The 18,976-nt window shown below is 45.0% G+C and overlaps 1 protein-coding gene across 1 annotated transcript in view; it reads left to right on the plus strand.

Annotated features, from left to right (window-relative positions):
* CTIF (cap binding complex dependent translation initiation factor) overlaps positions 1 to 18,976 on the plus strand; it is a 221,535-nt gene that overhangs the window by 177,185 nt on the left and 25,374 nt on the right. The window contains exon 11 of the mRNA XM_087818617.1: positions 10,024 to 10,179. Within this exon, the coding sequence (XP_087674743.1) occupies positions 10,024 to 10,179 (156 nt within the window). The remainder of the gene's footprint in view (positions 1 to 10,023; positions 10,180 to 18,976) is intronic.

Genomic DNA, 18,976 nt, shown 5'->3' on the forward strand with positions numbered 1-18,976 from the left:
TAGCTGATAGTAGTCTTTAGCCACAGTGTATTCCCTTGATCTTGAGCCAAGTGCCAAGGAGAATGCATTCTCAGCCACAGTGCCATGAACCATTAGTCACAAAGAATGTCCCCAGTTAATTTTTATTAGTGATAGTTAACGGACTGGCATTTGGGGCATGATTTTCTCAGCTATTGATTAGATCAGATTCAATATCACACCATAATGTCACTCTCTCTCCATTCTTTTTGGTGAGACTCAAAGAGAATTAGACATGAAGCCCAGGAGAGTATCAGGCTTATGTGAAAGCCACACTGGTCGTCCCAGGCCAGGGTCTGTGTTTGCGGTGGCCAGGTGTTGTCTCTGTCTGTGGTCTGGGGATATGTCTGTCACAGGGCCTCACCTGTCCCACCACAGAATTGGTCACATGACTTGGGTCTAGCAAATCAGATGGGAAGCCCATCTCCAGGTCCACAGTGATTGGTCTGAGGGATGGTCATGTGCTGAGCAAGGCCAATCAGAATTCTTCCCTGAGATTTGTGGATTGGACACAAGGAGAGAGAGGATCTGTCTTCCTTTGGCTCATAAGCAATTATGACAGAGACTGGGAGCTATCTTTGGGAGGAGAGAAGTGGGCAAAATGCACAAAGCCAAGATAGGCCAAGGCAAAAGTGGGGAAGGCCAGCCCTGGCATCATTGTTTGAGCCCTGTGGACCATCTGTGTCCTTGGACTCACCCCTTCCTCACATAAGCCACTTCAGGTCCTATGTGCTTAAGCTAGTTTCTGAGAGTTTCTGTCACTCACAGCCGAGAAAACTAACTGTGGGTGTGGGGGGCAGAACAGAGTGAGTGTGGGGGTTGCAGAACAGAGTAGAGCAGTGGAGTGAGGAGAATTTTGGCATTATGTGGGTAGGTGCCTGGGCCATGAGCGGTGGAGGTCAGGGATACTCAGGGAAAGGTCCAGCCTAAAGTGGAAAAGGACATGCCCAAAGGCAGGGAGCAGGGCAGGGCCCAGTGGACATCAGAACTCAAGGCAAGCAACCAACCTCATGCTCACACCAGCCTCTGAGATGCCTTCTTCCTCCAGACAAGACAGGGAGCCACAGTGAACTATTGCCAGAGCTGGAGTGGCCTCTAAGTCAGACTCCCGCTGTTCCAGAACCAAGGTGTGGCCGAATCCCCAGGGCCAGGCCTCAGGGCCCAGCAGGACTGAGCCAAGACTGGCAGCTGTGACCACGATGTGGCCGTGATGGCCAGCTGTGAGTCCAGCCTGGCGGTCATGCCGCTTGGCTGGGGTTGCACACACACAGCCTGCCAGGAGGAGGGGGTGGACAGGTCTGGGGCTGGCTTTGGTGGACAGATTGATTCAGGATAGTGACCAGGATATCTCTCTGTCACTTGTTAAACACCTACTGTGCACCAAGTGCACTATACATGTCACTCCTTAAAGCCAAGGAGTTCTGTCTGACCTGGTCAGAGTGATGCCAAGGCCTGGGTGATCCTTCCATGATGCTGCCCCAAGTGGGTATGTGAGGCAGGGCCCATGAGCTGCTGCTAGAGGAGGACTGTCCAAGACACAGATGCTGACCAGAGAGGCCTTTGCCCTTCTGCTTCTCTCTTGACTCCAGCCCTGCCCAGCCAGCAGTCCTGATCCCTTGCTCCCAGCCCCCTTACATCCTCCTGTGGGGCCCAGGGACTCAGTTCATCAGAGAGGAGAGGCCTGCTGTCACACTGCTCAGTTCTCTTTGGTCCTGAGTCACAGAAACCAACTTGAGGTGGCTTAATGTCACTGAATCCTTTTTCGTAAGGATTCAGAGGAGCCTGAAGGTCCCAGGAAAGAACAGGAACTGGCACATTCAGGGCTTTCTCTCAGGCCAGGGGAGACTGATCTTCTCGAGTGTCTCCAGGCCTTACCCAATGCAGCCTTGAAAAGGAGTAAGCAGAGGAACCCACTCCATGACAGAAATGTTATCCACAAAAATGAAACAAATGGCTGCAAGACGACCCTGGAGCAGGGACCAGGATGACCCAGAGTAGATGGGAAGAATATTGCTGGGGAGTGAAATGACAGCCGCAAATGAAAGAAAAGGTGAACCAGATGAGCATACTGACTCTCTACTGAAGTCTTTGGTGAAGAAAAGAGTGGGAGCAGCAGCCTGTTTCCTTTGAACAGATTGGCCTCTTAGAGAAGAGATGTCTGATTGCTTATGATGGAGTATTTACCCACCCAGTCCACACATGGTCACTGACCACCTACTGTGAACCAGGTACCATTCTAGGGGGCACGGCGATGATAAGACACGCACAATCCCTGAGCTGGGGGAACTTCCTTTCTAGCGAGATCCACAAGTATGGGACTTGATATAGGTGATGAGAGCTAGGAGGCAAATATATAGCAGGGTCTGGACCATGAGCCCCAGGGGCTGCTATTTTAGAGGCAGTCAGGGGAGGCCTCCTTGAGGAGCTGACATTGGAGCAGAAACCTAAAGGAAGGGAGAGTTTGAGCCAAATAAATAGAGTACCTTCTATTTGAAAGTTATAAAAAATTCTGTCAAATACTCTTTTTAAGCCCTCCAGCCAGTGGTCTGGGAGAAGAAAGACTGGGACCAACTCATTGCTGCTAGGGCTGTCACCAGCTCCCCACTGCCCACCCCTCTAATGTCCCATCCTGGCTTCTCAGGGAAAAAGAAACTTCCTGCTGGCGGTAACTAAAAGTACACTTTCTCCTCCCCACGGGGGCCATGGCCACAGCCGCCTCTCTGCACAGAAACAAACCAGAGTCACCAGGGATGTGGAGTGTGGATGGGCAAAGTTCCCTTGGTCATTTGTTTTAAAAGAAGAAGGAAACGCTGGTGAGTTTGCAGGGATGGATGGCTCTGCGCATCTGCTTCAGGGGTTTTCAGAGCACACTGTGCTCCTTGGGCCTTAACCCTCCCTTCTCTCGGGCAGCATCTCCCTGCCGTGGCCGCTGCCCCGCGGGGCGGGGGTGTTTTCCCCCTCTGCCTGCATGCAGCTGTTTTTGGCCTGACCACAGGACTCTATCATGCCAGGGTTCATGTGGTTATCCAGAGCAGGAAGAATTTCCCAGAATGCCTTGAGAAACCTGAGACACTGAATGGCTTTCAGGGCTTCTTGATGTGGCCAGTGCAGGAAATAGCAGTACGTCAATAAATAGTTTTAGGCAGGAAACGGGGCTTAAATGGTAGCCTTAAAGTTTGGGGAACGGCACTAGGGGTTGCTGGGAGGGAGCCTGCCAGTCAGAGGAGAAGCTGGAGCCAAATACCAGACTTTGAAATGGCTGCCACCAATCTGAGGCCCCTTGCTGGTTCTGGATGCAAGAGACTGAGTTTGAAGCAGAGCTAGGGACCCAGGGGACAGCTGGTTTGGGTTGGCAGAAGAGAGCTCCTTGTTCCAGAGGAAAAGCTGGCAACCCACAATATATGTGCCCAGAGGAGACACATAGGCTGGGTTTTCGGTGGCCTCTTGGTTGGCATGTCCACAACCCATTTCGCCACCCTTTTAGTGAGAATCACCACCAGTTGGCAGGTCAGACTCCAAGAGTTCCGCTGCCCTAATCAAAAAAACTAAGGAAAAGGGTCACAATCTGCCAGTTTCTGTTTAACTAGCTGTTTTTCTGATTTTAAAAAATGTTCACAGTAGAGTAAAGAAATTCAGAAAATAATGAAAAGGTAAAAAATAAAGGTCATTCCACAATTCTACTATTGAGAAACAGCTACTGTTAACACTGGATATTCCTCATCTTTTTTAGAAGTGTATTTTTGGATACCATTATATAGTGCATACAATTTTCTTTTGCTTTTTTTGTACTTAGCATTATATAGCCATTTCCCATGCTGTTACAAACTTTTCATAAACATAATTTTTGATGGGTGCATGAATCATTTTCTTAATCATTCCCCTATTGTTGGGTACTTAGGTTGTTGAATTATTGTGTGCATTCAGCTTATTTTTCCTGTTATTTTCAATTATTTCCGTATGATAATTATCCAGAAGTGCAATTACTAGGTCAAACAATAAGAACACTTTTAAAGCTTGTTTTAAGATTTTTCAGGAAAGTGATACCAATTTACCTTCCCCATATATGAGAGTTCCTGTCTCACTGGATCCTTACCAGCATCGACAATGACCAGTTTTCAGCTTTGCTAATATAGTACATGGGGGGAGGGGGCATTTTCATTCATTTGATTGCTACTGAGATTTAATTAATTTGTTTTCATATATTTATCAGCAATTTGTTTTGACATATGAATTATCTTGTAATGCTCTTTACCCTTACCCTTTGTCACATTTATTGCAGATATTTTCCCCAGAATATTAATTGCCTTCTAAGAGTGTTTATAATATTTTGATGCATCCCTCGGTGTGTTAATGTAGAAAGCCCTTCTACATCCAGAAATTTGATAAATACTCAATTTAATTTTCTTCAAGTTCTTATGGTTTGTCTTTTTAAAAACAACAACAACAACAAAAAACCATTTACCTCTTTATTCCATCTGGAATTCCTCTTAGGACCCAGTGTGAAGGGAGACCACTGTCCCTGCACCATTGCTTCAGTTAATAATGCTTCCTTTGCCACTGATTTGTGGTTCTTCGGGGACCATGTGATGAACTCTTATGGATGCCAAATTTGTTTCTAGCTATCTGATCTAGCTGTCCATTCTTATGTCAGTTCCACACCTTTTAAGAAAATATATGTTTTTATTGCTTTCAGAGAGAGGAAGGGAGAGGGAAAGAGAGATAGAAACATCAATGATGAGAGAGTCATTGATCGTCTGCCTCCTGCATGCCCCTGCTGGGAATCAAGCCCGAAACCCGGGCTGGGAATCGAACCTCAACCTCCTGGTTCATGGGTCAACACTCAACCACTGAGCTACACTGGCTGGGCAGTTCCACATCCTTTTCATTATTAAAGCTTTGGGATAGGTAAAAAGTAATATAGCTCTTTACAATTTTGTTTTGTTTTGCTTTTAGCTATCTCCCCTGTTATTCTTTCAAATTACTTTTAGGATAATTTTTTCAAGTCTCCATTCTCCTTTTCTCTCCAAAGTTCCCATTGGAACTTTTCCCATTGGAGTACAAATTGGTGTGGAACCTGTGAGTCACTTCAAGGAGAATCACAGTGCTGTCTACCCATTAAGGAATACTGTGTGTTTCTTTGCTTGTGTAAGACTTTCTCTTAAATCTCTCAGTTCAGTGTTGCAGTTTTCTTCATAGGAATCTTGTATGTCACTTAAGAATTTGTATTATTTTACTAAATGAGCTTTTGTTTATTAAAATATCTCACTGATTAATCCTATCATCAAAAACCTGTTGATTTTTATATGTTAATTTTACATTTAAATATTATTAATTAGTTCCTAAACTCTCTTATTAATTCTAATCTTTATTAGAAAATTCCCTTGGGTTTTGCATATATGTAATCATGTTAAATTGTTTTCTCTTCTTCCTTCCAAGGATGTTTCTGTTGTTTTTTAATCAGGCCTATTGCTGTAATATGTTTGTAGGTTTGTTTTTGTTTTTAAATATGTCTTTATTGATTTCAGAGAATGGAAGGGAGAGGAAGAGAGAGAGATAGAAACATCAATAATGAGAGAGTCATTTCATCATTGATCAGCTGCCTCCTGCACGTTTCATCATTGATTAGCATGCCCCTGATTGAGAATCGAGCCCGAAACCCGGGCATGTGCCCTGACTGGGAATAGAAACCCCAATCTCCTGAATCCTAGGTCATGTTCAATGGCTGAGCCACGCCCAGCTGGGCTGTTTGTAGGTTTTCGGATACTAAATCATCCACGCCTTTCTGGGATAAAAATCTACTCAGCCCGGCCGGGCGTGGCTCAGCGGTTGAGCGTCATCCTAGGATCCAGGCGATCGGGGTTCGATTCCCCGTCAGGGCACATGCCCGGGTTGTGGGCTCGATCAATGACCCTCTCATCATTGATGTTTCTATCTCTCTCTCTCCCTCTCCTATCCTCTCTCTGAAATCAATAAAGATATATATATATATTTTTTTTTAAATCTACTCAGTTACAGTGGATCTATTTGTTAGTATTTCATTTAGAACTTTCACATCTATTCACATTAGAGAAATTAGCCATAGACTTCCTTATTTGTAATTTACTGTCATTATGAGATTTTGGTAATAGGGAACTGGAAAAGCTTATCTTTTTCTATGTTCTGGGTCAGTTTAATAGCAGAGTAGTTACCTAATTTTTTAAAAGTCTGAATCAACTTACCTAAAAAAAGCCACAAAGAATTAAGAGGTCTTAATTTTTCATTTTGTTTTATGATCGTTAGTCCTTTCTGGCTTTTTATTTCTTTTTTCAGTAAAGTTTGTTATATTTTTTTAAATCACCTATTTCATCATTGTTTCCAAAATCATCAGTATAGTTGTAATAGTTGTTATTATATCTGTTTTCATATTTTGTTGGTATTTCTAATTTTAGTTCTATTTCTTGACTTTATAATTTTTTCTCTACTTTCTAATTCATTTCTGGCTTTATCTGTAGTATGTGCTAAATTCAATAATGTATTTTACTTTACCCAGTACATCCAAAATTTCAACATATAATCAGTATTTTAAAAATGAGATATTTTACATTCTTTTTTATATACTGTCTTCAAAAATACTGCCTATTTTACACTTTACAGTACATCTCAGTTTGTGTATCCGCATCTTGAGCCACATGTGGCTAGTGGCTATCGTATTAGGTGCATAGGTTTAGATTATATATTTGCTTCTTTTTTTTACTAGCCAGAATAGCTAAGACTATAAATTTACCTTATAGTATAGTTTTGACCACATCCTACATTTTTTTGGTTATTCTTTTTATTAAATTTATTGGGGTGACACTGGTATCTCACAAGTTTTTATAGCTCTGTATTTCCTAAGTAATCTATTATCATATATTTGAATACATCTTTATTCCATCTTTCTTTAGGAGAATATCTTTTAAACATCCAAGTAATTGCCATTTTTTTAATTGTTCTTAGTTCTTGGTCCAGGTTTGTAACCCTGTAGAATTTCTGTGTTTTCAAATTTATAGTGGAATCACAACTTACAATAAGGTTAATTTCAATGTAGTCTTATTAATAACATTATTCAAATTATCCAAGTAATTAAATTTTGTTAATTTAATCAGTTATAGAATGTTACCAGTCTTATTTCCTGATAAGTGTTTAGGTTTTTTTTGTTATTATTAATCCTCACCCAAGGATATTTTTTCCATTGGTTTTTAGAGAGAGAGGGAGGGAGGGAGGGAGGGAGGGAGGGAGGGAGGGAGAGGGAGGGAGGGAGGGAGACAGAGAAACATCAATGTGAGAGAGACACATAGATTGGTTGCCTCCTGCACATATCCCAACCAGGCCTGGGGAAAGAACCTGCAACCCACGTACATGCCCTTGACTGGGAATTGAACCCGAGACCCTTCAGTGCGCGGGCTGATGCTCTACCACTGAGCCACACTGGCCAGGGCAAAGTGTACTTTTAGTCTATACTATACCGTGTGTGATATTTTATGTTATCTGTTATGGGTTGTATTTTATCAATATAAACAACCTTCTTATTTTATTTAATTATTGTAATCTTGAAAACTATTTGATTTTACTAGTGCTTTAATTTCATTTTCATATGCCCACAATTATTTTTACTCATCCATTTATTTTATCTGTCCATTTTCATTTCTGCTCATTCTTACTAGTGTTTAATATTTTTAGAGGCATACTTTAACTTCTATTTCTCTGATTATCAAACTTAAGAAAGAAGCAATAGCCCAGCCAGGCGTGGCTCAGCAGTTGAGCATCAACCTATGATCCAGAAGACTTTGGTTCGATTCCCGATCAGGGCACATGCCCGGCTTGTGGGCTTGATCCCCAGTCAGGGGCGTACAGGAGGCAACCGATTAATGAGGACTCTCTCATCACTGATGTTTCTATCTCTCTCTCCCCTCCCTCTCCCTTCTTGTCTCTGAAATCAATAAATATATATTTTATAAAATAAAAAAAAAGAAGCAATAATTTGTGAAGCCCTATGGTCTAAATTATGAGATATATGGCTTATGATCTTCTGCCCCCTTCTACCAGTAATTATCAGTCTTTGGTAATTTAGATTACTAAGTCACTACTATTATGAAATTCTTATTCAAATTATGTTTAAAAATTAAATATCCTCTCTTTCAAGGATTGTTTGTGGCTTTTGATTCAATCTTATAACCACAATTCTAATTACTTATTTTGACTTAACTTCATAAGCCTACCTGCTTTCAGTTTTCACTCCTGGTCCTTCTATTCCATGATTTCCTCAAAGTCGAGTCACAGATTTTACTGGCTGGAGCATGCATTCAAGGTTTCTAAATTTTTTTTAATCCTTACCCAAGAATATGTTTTTATTGATTTTTAGAGAGGAAGGAGAAGAGGGGTCAGGGAGAGAGAAACATCAGTGTGAGAGAGAAACATTCATCAGTTGCCTCCTGTATGAACCCACAACCCTTTTGGGGGGTGTACAGGACACTGCTCCAACCAGCTGAGCCACCTGGCCAGGGCTCAAGAGGTTTCTATATTTTTTAATTATTTTTAATTGTGGTTAAAAGAAAAAACACATAACATAAAATATACCATATATCAACCATTTATAAGTGTACAGTTCATTCATATTAAGTATAAGTCATTGTTATGCAACCCATCTCCAAAACTTTTCATCTTGCCAAAAACTGAAACTTTAACCCATTAAACAACCCTCGATTGCCCCCTCGCCCCCACCTCTGGTAACCACCACTCTACTTTCTGTTTCTATGATTTTAACTACTCTAGATACCTATTGGAATACAGTGTTTGCCCTTTTATGACTGGCCTATTCACTGAGCATAACGTCCTTGTGATTCACCCGTGTTGCAGCATGTGTCAGAATTTCCTTCCTTTTTAAGGTTGAATAATATTCCATTGTATGCATCATTTTTTATCATTCATCCATAGACACTTGGGTTGTTTCAGCCTCTTGGCCTTTGTCAATAGTGCTGCTGTGAATGTGGGTATGTAAATATCTCTTCAGGATCCTGCTTTCACTTCTTTTGGATATATATCCAAAGTGGAATTGTTGGATCATAGTGTGATTAGATTTTTAATTTTTGAGGGATTACCATACTGTTTTCCATGGCAGCTGTACCATTTAGATGGTTTTTGTTTTGTGTTTTTTTAAGACGAGCATGTGGGTGGGATTTTTAAAACATTTGCTTATGTAAGATTCTTTCCCTTGCTTTCACTCATTGCGAGGTGTGTTCTTTTATCCTCAAGCATATGAAGATGTTGCCTCAATGTTTCTGAATTTTAACATCAAATACAGAAGTAAAAGGCCAACAATATTGTTCCTTTGTAAGAAATCTAGGGGTGTTTTTTTCCTTCACAGCTACTTATAGAATTGTTTCTTCTCTTTGAAATTAAAATGAAAATTACCTTGCTAAATATATGTGAGCTCCCAACGTCCCTCTACCTGGAACCCCCAGTGGCAATGACTCTAATTTTTTCACTATCCCCTAGCCCCTTGCAGGCAGGGGCTGTAGCTGTGTCACTGCCCCAGTGCTGGGCCTCGGTGGACCATTGCCCATGCACCGGGCATGTTCTGATTGCCCTCCCTTACAGGGAGGGCGTGACTGGGGGTTGGCTAAGGGAGAGCATTTAGGCACAGGGAGTTGAATGGGGGATGACACTGGGAAAGGTGTCATCCCCCACTTCATCTCCCTGCACCTCAGTATTGGGGTCAGTGAGGCAAGGCTGAGGGGCCCCCAGTCTGGAGACACTGAAGAACAGGTGCCCTGGCCAAAGGCCACGCGGCCCTGCTGCCCACAGTGAGTCCCCAGCATTGATGCTCCAGCTATGGGTTACCCGTTCCCCCCCACTAACGTGAAATCACGGGGTTTACCAGCTACCCCCAGACCAGCCCTTAGACAGCAGGCACCGCAGCAAGGCAGGTGGTGCCCGGGCCCCTCGGCAGCCCTGGTGAGGCTGACGCGGTCTCTCGTTCCTCCGCAGAAGGACTTCACTGTGCGGGAGGAGCTGCAGCAGCAGGACGTGGAGCGCTGGCTGGGCTTCATCACCTTCCTGTGCGAGGTGTTCGGCACCATGCGCAGCAGCACCGGCGAGCCCTTCCGCGTGCTCGTGTGTCCCATTTACACCTGCCTCAGGGAGGTAAGTCACAGCCGGGCGGGGGCGCCGCTGCAGTGTCTGCCTGCAGGCCTGCGAGGCACCGGGAAAGCTGCGAGGTGTGCCAGTGATGAAGTGATTATCCTTCATAGAGAAGCGTCGCCTTCCCCCTTCGGTTTACTAAAGCCAGGTTTTTATTTATTGAGTTTACATAAAGGGACATAGCTCCCCTCCCCCCAAAGAAAGCGTTACTAACTCAGACTGCAGGAACCCTGATCGGACACTGCCTGCAGTGAGTATTATTTGAATGAATGGATCTTTGGATTGGGTTGGTTTACCACTGAATTATTTATTTTTCTTTTTAAATTTGCTTCTGGAAAAGAAAGAAATAAGAACAACCAAGAAACTTTTGGGAAGCAGGGAGTCAGTGGGGTACTTTTCGTACCAGGCGGGATAACCCACTTCAGAGGTCACCCTGGCTGCTCTCGTGCACAGAATTGGACGGGGCAAATGTGGAAGCTGGGAGTTTACTAGGGGGCCGTTGGTGTGCCCCGTTGAGAGGTTGGTGGCTGGGAACACAGCGAGGAAGTGAGGATGGAGGGCTGTCTGTGTGCATTCCAGGTATATTTTTGAGTTAGTACCAGCAGAACCTGCTGACATGAGCTGTAGAGAAGGGGGAAGGTGGTGTGGGCTCCTTGTCTAGCAGCCTGGTGGCACCACTGTCTAGAATAGTCTGGAAGAGAAATAGAGCAGGGAGGAAAACCAGGAGTCAGTGTTTTATGTTTGGGTGACCTGTTGGTCCTGCCAGGGCACTGTCATGTAGTTGTTCCGGTAGAAGTGTCTGAAGATCAGGAAGAGGTCATCCTGGGGACACGAACGGAACGTCGTATGAAGTGTTGATGTGTACCTGGTGCTCAGGGCTGGGGACCAGATGGGGTCACCCAGGGAGAGGATGCAGATGGAGGAGAGGATGGGAGCCAGCGAGGAGGTAGTGGAGGAGTGGCCCAGAGGCAGGAGGAATGGGTCAGAGAAGGTTCCAGGGGAGCGTGAGAACCATTACAGCACTCCTTCACATGTGCTGTACCCTCCCACCCCCAGCAGCAGGTCCCAGGACCTAAGGAGGAGTAGCCTTTGGGACAGAGAAGTGGCCTGGGTTTAGCAACAAGGAGGTGGGAGAGGGGGTCTGGTGTCAGTGGAGTGAGCACAGGAGCCACATTGTGCCACACTCGGGAGCGGTGGAAGTGAGGACCTGAGTATGGATGGGTCTTTAAGAAGTGTTTCTATGAAAGGGAACTCGTCAGTGAAAGGGGAGGTGTGGGGTCAAGGAACATTTTTGTGTTTTTAAAAGGAAGAGCAATTTAAGTAGAGCAATTTAAGAGGGGGGGGTGGGCTATTTGCAGATGTTTCTGAAGCATGCACTTATAGGGAAACAGGGTGTTCATTCCACACTGCGATGATGCCCAGGGAAGCAGAGCACACAGGCCTCTCCCGGGCGCTTCGCAAACCCTAAGCCACAAAGCCAAACATTTTCTTAACAAGTGCACTTGAATTCAGACTTATTTCTTAGATGCAAACAATGGTCTCTCCCAACTTTATTTCACTCTCAAAGTGTCTTAAGCTCAGAATGCAGCACCAGGAGAGGCCATAGCTTTGCTTGCTGTATCCCTTTGGGGATGATTTGAAGGTGGCCTTCTTGGAGGCAGGAGGCTGGCCCAGATGGCCTCATGGAGTCCTATCCCTTCCTGAGTTGCCCTGAGCCCCTGGCAACCCCTCTCAAGGCAGAAAGCAGCACTTTCTAGTGACCTGGATTGTCCCAACATCTTCCCTTTTTGTGATCTGGGCACCTCCTGGTGTTGCTGTCACCTGCTCCCCTGAGCAGGAAGCAGGGCTGAGCACTGGCCCTGGCTGCCGGGACACTTCTAATAGCACCCACGGCAGTGTGAATGTTCTGGTGTGAGATCCAGAAGGTGCCAGGCGGTCTGCACAGACAAGAAACAAGGAGCCTCCCCTAATGCCCACTTGTTTGATATGTTGAACTCTGTGGGACAGTGTCACAAACACAAACTTCTGCCATGCTTGCGGTAAATGTGAAGAATAAATAAATCATCTTGGCTTTTACCATTTCGTAAAAGAGGAGACCGGAATGCCATGTTCCACACCACCTACTTGAGGCCCCATATGAGGTGGTTCAAGAGCATCTGCTTTGGATTCAAATGCACCTCTTCCATTGGTTAGCTGTGCCATCTTGGGGAAGAGTTCACCAGCTCTGAGCCTCGGTTCCTCATTTGTAAAGAGGGATCATGCTGCCCTGCTGACGTGGCTCAGCGGTTGAGCATCGACCTAGGATCCAGGAGATCTCGGTTCGATTACTGGTCAGGGCACATGCCCAGGTTGTGGGCTCGATCCCCAACAGGAGGCATGCAGGAGGCAGCTGATCAATGACTCTTTCTCATCGATGTTTCTATCTCTCTCTCTCTCTCTCTCCCTTCCTCTCTCTCTGAAATCAATAAAAAATATTTTTTAAAAGGGGGATCATACTGCTCAATCTACAGGGTTTGGGGAAGACATGATGTGGAGATGGTGCTAAGCACACGAGGGCAACTAAGTTGGAATGTGGAAGTAAATGCCCAGGGAACTTCCTTTAGGACAGAGTGGCTCTCAGAAAGCTCAGTGTCCTCCACTCTGACTTAGGGCCTGGGCACACGCCCAATCTTAAAGGGGTTATAGGGGCTGAATGCCCTGTCAGGACACACAGCCAGTCCATGCCAGACCTGGCCTGGAGCTCCTGAACTCCCAATCCAGGGCTCTTTTCAATAGAGAACTCAGCTTCCCTAAAACTGGACCTTGAGAAAAGATCAGGACATCAAGGTGTGCCCTAGGGATCTCAGTCAGTCCCTTTGGAGAGCCTGTGCCTTTCCCAGAATTCAAGATGCACCTGATTTCTTAGTTGATGCCTCCCCTACCTTATCACATACACACATACTCATACCCAGTCCTGACCCAAAGTAGGTTGAGCCAGCTCTAAGAAGTTTCTGGAAGCCAAAGGCACTGCTGCTGCCTTCTCCTTGCTGGAAAATTTTAGGCTTTTCCTCTATGGCCATGCAGGTGGCTGGCCCCAAATCAGCAGGGCCCACCCTGCCCTGGGGTCCTCCCAACTCCCAGACCCACCTTGAGACTTACAGTTCCAGCTGCCCACTAAATAACATCCAGATTATGCCCCAAGCCCCTCCAACAAGACATGGCTGGAGCTACACCCAAAATTCCTGCTCAGTCCAGGTCCTCTTGTGGGTCCAGTCCCACCTTCCTGCCTCCCTGGGGCCAGTGCACTCCATCCTTACAGCTCCATCCTTTCACGTGACCTTACAGTAAGTCGTATTTAGAGCCAATAACAGCACAGTGGATGGCACTGTCCAAAGCATATCATGCATTCTTTTCTCTTTTAACTCAGACAACACCCTGAACATTATCATCCCCATTTTCCAGAGAACAAAAAGGTCAGGCAGCTTGCTCAGGGCCACATAGCCAGCAGGCAGCAGAGTGAGTGTTGGCATCGGGTCTGAGCTCCGAGTCCCTGCTCCTACCTGCCCTGCTTCCCTACCTGGTGAGCAGAGCAGCAGCTGCCTTTATTCTTTCCTCGGTCCATAGCCCAGCGCCTGCTACACGGCGGAGGCCACATCAATCTTTGTGGAATCGATTCTGTTCTTGCCATAAATAGCATTTGCCAATCAGAGATCCTTCTTTGAGGGACAGAGAAGAACACTTTTCAATGAGTCCGTTTATTGTTTAAGAGCCAATGGTTTCTGCCAAGATGGTTTTCAAAGTGATTGAAGAGTGTTATTGATGACCCAAAGCTGCATGAGTCTCCTTGCCCTCCTGTTTACAACTCAGATTTGCCTCGTGAGCTCTTTTTAATTTTTTTAATGTTTTTAAATTTTCATTGTGATAAGAATACTTAACATGCGATCTACCCTCTTGACAAATTGTTCAGTGTACCAAACAATATTGTTATCTGTAGGCACAATGTTGTACAGATCTCTAGAACTTCCTCATCTTGCATAACTGAAATTTTGTACCCAGTGGTTGGCAACCACCAAACCTGCCCCCACACCTCTGGCAACCACCGTTCTATTCTTTGAGTCTGACTGTTTTAGATACTTCATTTAAATGAAAATATGCAGTATTTGTCTTGTGACTGACTTATTTCATTTAACTCAATGTCTTCCGCATTCATCCATGTTGTTGCATCTTGCAGAATGTCCTTTTGTTAAAGGTTGACTAGAACAGTTTTTAATCCATTCACTTGTCAATGGACACTTAGCTTGTTTCCAGATCTTGGCTACTGTGAGTAATGCCACAAGGAACATGGGAGTGCTGATGCCTCTTCAAGAGCTTGATATTTCGATTCTTCGGAATAAATAACAGAAGTGGGATTATTGGGTCATATGGTAGTTCTGGGTTTAATTGTTTGAGGAAACATCCCTATTGTTTTTTATAGCAGCTCTACCATTTTGCATTCCCACTAACAATGTATAAGAGTTCCAGTTTCTCCACATCCTTTACATCACTTCTTGCCTTTAATATATACATGCCATCCTAGCAAGTATAAGGTGATTGCTCGTATCTCATGGTTTTGATGTGCATTTTCCTGATGATTAGTGACACGGAGCATCTTTTCATGTACCTGTTGGCTATGTGTATGTCCTCTTTGGAAAAATGTTGATTCAGGTCCTTAGACCATTTTTTAAATCTGGTTATTAGTTTGTTTGTTGTTTTGCTATTGAGTTGTAGGCATTTCTTATATATTTTGAGAATTAACCCCTTATCAGATACATTGTGTAAATATTTCCCCCATTCTGTAGGTTGTGTTTCCACTCTATTGATTGTTTCCTTTGCTGGGCAGAAGCTTTTCAGTTTAATGTAGTCCCACTTGTCTAGTTTTGCTTTTGTGCTTTTGGTGTCATATCCATAAAGCCACTGCCAAGACCAATGTCATAAAGCTATTCTCCTATGTTTTCTTTAAGGAATTACAGTTTCAGGTCTTACGTTAAGTCTTTAATCCATTTTGCATTGATTATGTGTCTTTTAAGAGTCCAATTCTGTTCTTTTGCATGTGGATATCCAGTCTTCCCAGCACCATCTGTGGAAGAGGCTTTCCTCTCTCCATTATGTTTTATTTTGTGTTGTTGTTTGTTTGTTTGGTACCTTTGTCAAAAATCAGTTGACCATATATACATGGACTCTCAACTCTGTCCCATTGGTCTATATGTCTGTTTTAATTACTGTAGCTGTGTAATATATTTTGAAATCAGGAAGTATGATGCCTCCTGATTTGTTCTTTGTAAAATTGTTTGTCTACTTGAGGTCTTTTGTGGTTTCATATGAATTTTAGAACTGTTCTTCTATTTCTGTAAAACAAAATGCCATTGGAATTTTGATAGGGTTTGCATTGACTCTGTAGGTCACTTTGGCTGGAATGGACAGTTTAACAATATTAACTCTTTCCATCCAAAATCAGAATCAAGACAAGAGTACCTACTCTCACCACTCCTACTCAACATAATATGGGAACTCCTAGCCAGAGCAATTAGGCAAGAAAAAAGATATAAAATACATCCAAATCTGAAAAGAAGAAGTAAAATTGTCTCTGTTCACAGATGATAGGATCTTATGTATAGAAAATTCTAAAGCCTCCACCAAAAAAACTGTTAGAACTAATAAATGAATTTAGCAAAGTTGCAGAATACAAAAGTCAACGTACAGAATTAATTGTATTTCTATACACTAAGGACAAGCTACCTGAAAAGAAAATGAGGAAAAGGATCCCATTTACACTAGCATCAAAAAGAATAAAATACTTAGGAATAAACAAGTACAGAAGTGAAAGACTTGTACACTGAAAACTACAAATTATTGATGAAAAAAATTAAAGAAGATACAAATGGTAAGACATCCCTCAAGGTGTTTTTAAATAGCATTCTAAGGACCCCTTCATCCTGCCAAGGTGCTCAGCCAAACTGTGGCTGCGAGGATCCCACACACAGGAGGGCTGTAATTAGTATTTCTTGCCCAAGCTAAGGGTTTCATCATCTCCCACCTCAGCTGAAGCCGACCTGCCAGGGTTTGGGTCTGGTTTACCCAGCACCATCCTCTCCCCCCACCTTCTCTTGACCCTGCAGTGCTCTCAGCCCCCTCCACTCCTCTGTCACCTCTGTGACCCCATGGTGATTCTGCTAGACTCCTCCCCGTTATCATTGAATACTTCTCTCTGGGCCCCTCACTTCAAGAGCTTTGTTGGAAATTCCTCTGGCAGGGGATGCTGGAGTGGCTTTTAACCCCTTACACCTGTTTCCTTTGAGCAGACTTTGCCCGTGCACGGTGGACGTGTCTCTATACACCCCCCCTCATTCTTTCTGTATTCCGCAGTCCATCTCTACCCGTAATTCCCATCTTCCTGCTCTCTTCCGAGGCCGGCAGCCATTGCCAGAGGTCAGGAGTAGAGAAAAGGAGGAAGGGAGGGGGCGCCTCTGTCAGGAACCTCTCATCCCCCTGCACACCCCTCTCTGACCCTACCAACCTCTCCCTCTGGTTGGCTCCCTTGTTCTCCTCCCCTTCAGGCCCGAGAAACTCCATCCACCCCTCCCTGCCCTATCCAGAGGAAGGGCAGGAAGGGGGCAGGCACCTCCGAGGGGTGTATGCAAGGGGCACCCCCCCAGGGATGCAACTGGCTGGGCTCCTAGAGGAGGCCGGCAGGCGCAGGCTGGGGAGAACACAGAGGGCAGCAAGTCAGGCTTCTCAGGAAATGAAATTGCTCTGTGCAACAATGAGAGCCACTTTTTTAACTTTTTGCATGAGCGTGCATTCAATTGCTCACATTGTTTTGGCTCCAGGGGAAATCTGACATCGGAAAAGGCTGAGATGAAGTGGGTGTGGGTGGAGATCCTCTGCTATTTCACAGGGTAAGGGAGTCAAGCAGAACATTCTTCAGAGGTACCTTACAAGTGGGACTGTTCCTCCCTTCCCCAGGCAGGAGGTGGGGCTGCATTCAGCTGCCCCACTGGGGCTGGGGCAGGGCCCACTGTGCCCAGAAGAGGCCAGGGTCGCCCAGGGCAGCTGTGGACCCTCACGGGGAGTGGACACTTGAAAGTTTCCTCCATGCAGCCCAGACTGTCAACTCTGCACACCTTGAAAAGCTTTGACAAAATTACAAATTCTCAGACCTCTCCTTCAGCCAATTAAACCAAATTTTGTGGAGATGGGGTTTGGGAAGGGGGATGTAAGCTATCCATGTGACTCCAGTGTGCAGCCAACATTGAGAAATACGAGTAGCCACATCTTAGGTGCATTTAATGAGTAGCCGCTGGTGAGCAAAGAGCTGTGGGAAGGGCACAGCTGGAGGAGCCAGAGAGACTTGAGTTTGAATCCAAGCTCTGCCACTTACTAGCTGTGGGGCTTTGATCTAATTCTTTAATCTTTCCAAACCTCACTTTTCTACCTGTAGCATGGAAATAATACTCACCCTGCAGGATTGTTTTAAGGCTTAAAGTAAGTGAGATGGTCATGTAAAGAAAGTGACGTATGACAGCCCCTCCGCGAGCTGACATGGTGCAGGTTGCTATTGAAAGCAAACCATATTCCAGGCATTGCTCACAAGAAGTGTCCCATCACACGCTGCCCCCGAAAGTCAGGTCCATTCTCCTAACTGGGCACCAAGGCCCCCATACAATCAAACACATACCCCCCTTTCCCAGAGAACCTCTCATGAGTCCCGTATGGCTGCAGCCACACTATTCCCACTGTATTTTCACAGAAGCCTTCTTGCATTCCTCTCGCCTAAAACATGCTCTTCCTCCTACTCCCTCCTGACTCCTGTCCACCTTCCAGGCCAAACTCACTCCCCACTGAGTCCCCACCCTACCAATTCACTCCTCCATGACATCCTGTACAACTAGCGTCCACACAGGGCTGCGGACACTTGCTCTCTGGACATGTCCTTTGCCAGGTGGTTGTATGAATGCCTTATGACCTCTTTTTGGTTGCTTTTGAATCATTTCAATCTTTCATTGGTACCTGGGATAGGCTGAGTCTCATCTATCACTTAACCCCAACAGCGTTTGCTCAGTACTCTGCATTCATTCAGTAAGCCGTGATTTGGTTTGAGACAGTGCTACTTTCTCATTGAACTGCAAAGTTTCCTAGTTGTACTGGAAGGGGGCAATATAAATGGTGATCTTCCCCCAAAAGACTACAGTCCACTTGGCTACTGTATGCATGAACATTTATGATAGGTTGTGCACATACAGTCTAGAGGATGGGGGAACTTAGGGGTGTGGGCAGCTACTTGGGGGCAGATGGAAGGGGAGCTTGAGCTTAAGGGGAAGGTATTTAGTGGGGAGGGAGAAAGGCCTCTGGAAAGAAAACTTGGGGGCCAGAATGAGCCAGGGGGAGGGGGTTGCCTGTGTCTCTATGAGAAAAAGAGGGTCTGATGGCTGAGTTGTGGGCCAGCGCTGGCTCCCAGCAGAGGCATTTTGGTGGACACAAGATGATACCGAGAACTTCTGAAAATTTCTAAGCCAGAGAGCAACACCATGTAAAGCGTAAAGGAGAGTTTATGTGTTCATTCAACAAACACCAAGAAAAATGCTACTTTATTGAACTGAACAGCCTCCTAGACACATTTCCTGCTAGAAATGTACTGAGATAAAGTCTAATCTGGGGCTCTTCCTAGCCAGGGCACAGTGGAAGAAAGTTCAGTGCTCAAAACAGGGTGAGAGTGGGAAGCAGGAATGTGGGAGCCCAGGCGGCAGATGAGACAAGATCTGCCTGGCAAGGGCATCGTAGCAGA

The sequence above is a fragment of the Miniopterus natalensis genome, chromosome 7 (genome assembly GCF_054644295.1).
Source record: "Miniopterus natalensis isolate mMinNat1 chromosome 7, mMinNat1.hap1, whole genome shotgun sequence".
NCBI lineage: Eukaryota > Metazoa > Chordata > Mammalia > Chiroptera > Miniopteridae > Miniopterus > Miniopterus natalensis.